The 2,202-nt window shown below is 56.2% G+C and overlaps 1 protein-coding gene across 1 annotated transcript in view; it reads right to left on the bottom strand.

The window, feature by feature from the left end:
- The window catches only part of PPP1R1B (protein phosphatase 1 regulatory inhibitor subunit 1B), a 7,337-nt gene that overhangs the window by 158 nt on the left and 4,977 nt on the right, over positions 1–2,202 (bottom strand). Inside the window, exons 5-6 of the mRNA XM_015570890.1 lie at positions 747–866; positions 1–659 (exon numbers count right to left, since the gene is read on the bottom strand). The exon at positions 1–659 is cut by the window's left edge and continues 158 nt beyond it. Of these exons, the coding sequence (XP_015426376.1) occupies positions 610–659; positions 747–866 (170 nt within the window). The 3' untranslated portion in view covers positions 1–609. The remainder of the gene's footprint in view (positions 660–746; positions 867–2,202) is intronic.

The raw sequence follows: 2,202 nt of genomic DNA, 5'->3' as shown, positions 1-2,202 counted from the left end.
ATATCAAAGCACAAACAAAACACAACAAAGCAGCCTCTGCCAGTCCGTCTTCCAGGCACCCAGGCTAGGGAACAGGGGTGAGAGGGGAAGATTTCCAAAATGAAGAGACTGTGGAGAAGGGTGCCTGAACCCTCAGCCCTGGTAGAAGCCAGTAAGACGGGCGGTGACTGGGAATCCCCATCGGAGGGGGGGATGGAGAAGGATCTAGGGCACCTACAGGCTCTCTGTACCCCCTTCCTCAGATCCTAGGGTCCTGCCCTGTGGTTTTCCTGTGCCCAAGGGATAGGGTCTGGAAGTAGAATGGTGAAGGATGGACCTCTGTCCCTCGATTACTGGATTTTCCAAGCAATTTCTCTCGCATCCTGCATCCCACTGGGTGAATAGGGGAATAACTGGCAGGGGTAGGCATCAGGCAGCAAGTGCCCAAAACTCTGGGCATCAGCCAAAAGTGGGCAAACAAGCAAACACAGACCAGTTGAGTCTTCTAGAAGTCAGAAGCCGCAGCCCTAGCGAGTGAGGGGAAGGGTAGAAAACAGGGTGGGGATAGAGGGTTTCTGCGGAACAGTGGTGCCCCCTCCACTTCCTTCTGGGAGATGCAGAGCTGAGTGCCTATGTGCCAGGCTCAGGGTGGGCAGGGCGCTGTGGGTCTTCCCCAGGCTCTGCAAGACAAGCAGAAGGACTCAAGGCCCAAACACGCCTACCAGGATCCCAGCTCCGCCTCCCCGCACCCCACTCCCAAGCCTCACCGCTTAGTGCGGGGTCTTTCGCTTGGTCCTCAGAGCTTCCATCTCTCTGGGGCTCATCCAGAGGGGGCGGGCGCTCCCAGGGCCCCTCCAGACCCTGGCCACAAGTTGTCTTCTGCCCAACTGGGGACGAGGGGAAAAAGGATGAAACCGATTTCTGAGTGTCCACCCGACTGTCCTGGATCAGGAGCTGAGTCTCTGATGGCTGAGGCTAAGCTTTCTGAGGCCATCATGGCATAGCAGAGAGAACAGGGGACGAGGACAGCTCTGCCCATGACTAGCCACATGACTTAGATCAGCGGTCGCCAACTGGTGGTCCATGAGGTCCAAAAGGTTGGCGACCGCCGACTTAGATAGTTCAGTGTATTACCACTCTGAAGGGGGTGGTAAAAGTGAAACTGTGTAGATTACCTTCAATAAGATGATAAGGAATACCCTGCCCAACCCAGCGCTGGCACCCGGGGGCCACTCTGGGAGTGGTGGCAATTGATATAGCTCCTCAGTAGCCTTGTCGTTCAATCCACTGCCCTGTTGCATTTCTGGAGGGAACAATCTCCTCTATTCTTTCTACGTGTTCTGGAGGTTTCAGCGGGAGTTGACTTAACTCTTTCAGCTAGAGCTTTCGCTCCCGTGGCTGACGCGCTGATGTCCTGACGGCCAGAGATGCAGAGAGAAGGCCAAGACATTTTGTTTGGGTGTAACGACTGGACACGTCAAGCAGGGACGGTCAATTGTTTTCAAGCCCGTGAATAATGGGTCCAACAAGTGTCATGTGCGCTTGGAGGAACAGATGTGGTGCAGCCTTCCATGTCTGGGCATGGGACAGAGCCATGAAGGCCTGGATCTCCCTGCCAAGAAATCCTCTGGGCCTTGGGGCCCCCGTGGAAATGGTTGGATGTGGGGCCTCTTAGGCCCCTCTCTCTTCTCTCTCTTCCCAGGTAGCTGGGGCTGGAGGTGGGTGGGGAGGACCAGAGGGTTCTTGAAGCCTAGGTCCTCTGTCTAGACACTAGAGGGCACCCTCTCACCCAGCTTAGGAAATAAAAGGAGAGCCAGTCGCCGAGTCCTGGAGAGGACTTACCAGCCCCCTCTGCCTCCCAACGGAGACCCCATCCTCTGTTCAGAAGTGCAAGTGATGGGGCCACTGGACGCTCTTAGTCCTCTACCCCTGCATCTCCTTGCGCCCCTCACCACCATGGATGGGAAGTCCTTCGTTGGGTCCAGGCGCAAAACTCATGTGGCCTTGCCTTAATTCTCAGGGAAGAGAGGAATGATTAGGAAAAACCTGATTGGGAGAGGGGCTGAGTCGAGGATGTGAGCTGCCCAGGTGTCAGGTAAGGCTGCGTGTGAGGTATCCTGTGGGTGAGAGTGATTGCACTTTACATGTAGGAGGAACTGTGACCTGGCTGCGGGGGGGCGGGGGGGGGGGATGGGAGGGATGTTGGTCCTAGGACACGCAAGG

The sequence above is a fragment of the Myotis davidii genome, unplaced genomic scaffold (assembly GCF_000327345.1).
Source record: "Myotis davidii unplaced genomic scaffold, ASM32734v1 scaffold327, whole genome shotgun sequence".
In the NCBI taxonomy this organism is placed as follows: Eukaryota; Metazoa; Chordata; class Mammalia; order Chiroptera; family Vespertilionidae; genus Myotis; species Myotis davidii.
The sequence above is the reverse complement of the archived record's forward strand: the minus strand, read 5'-3'. Positions and strand labels throughout refer to the sequence as shown.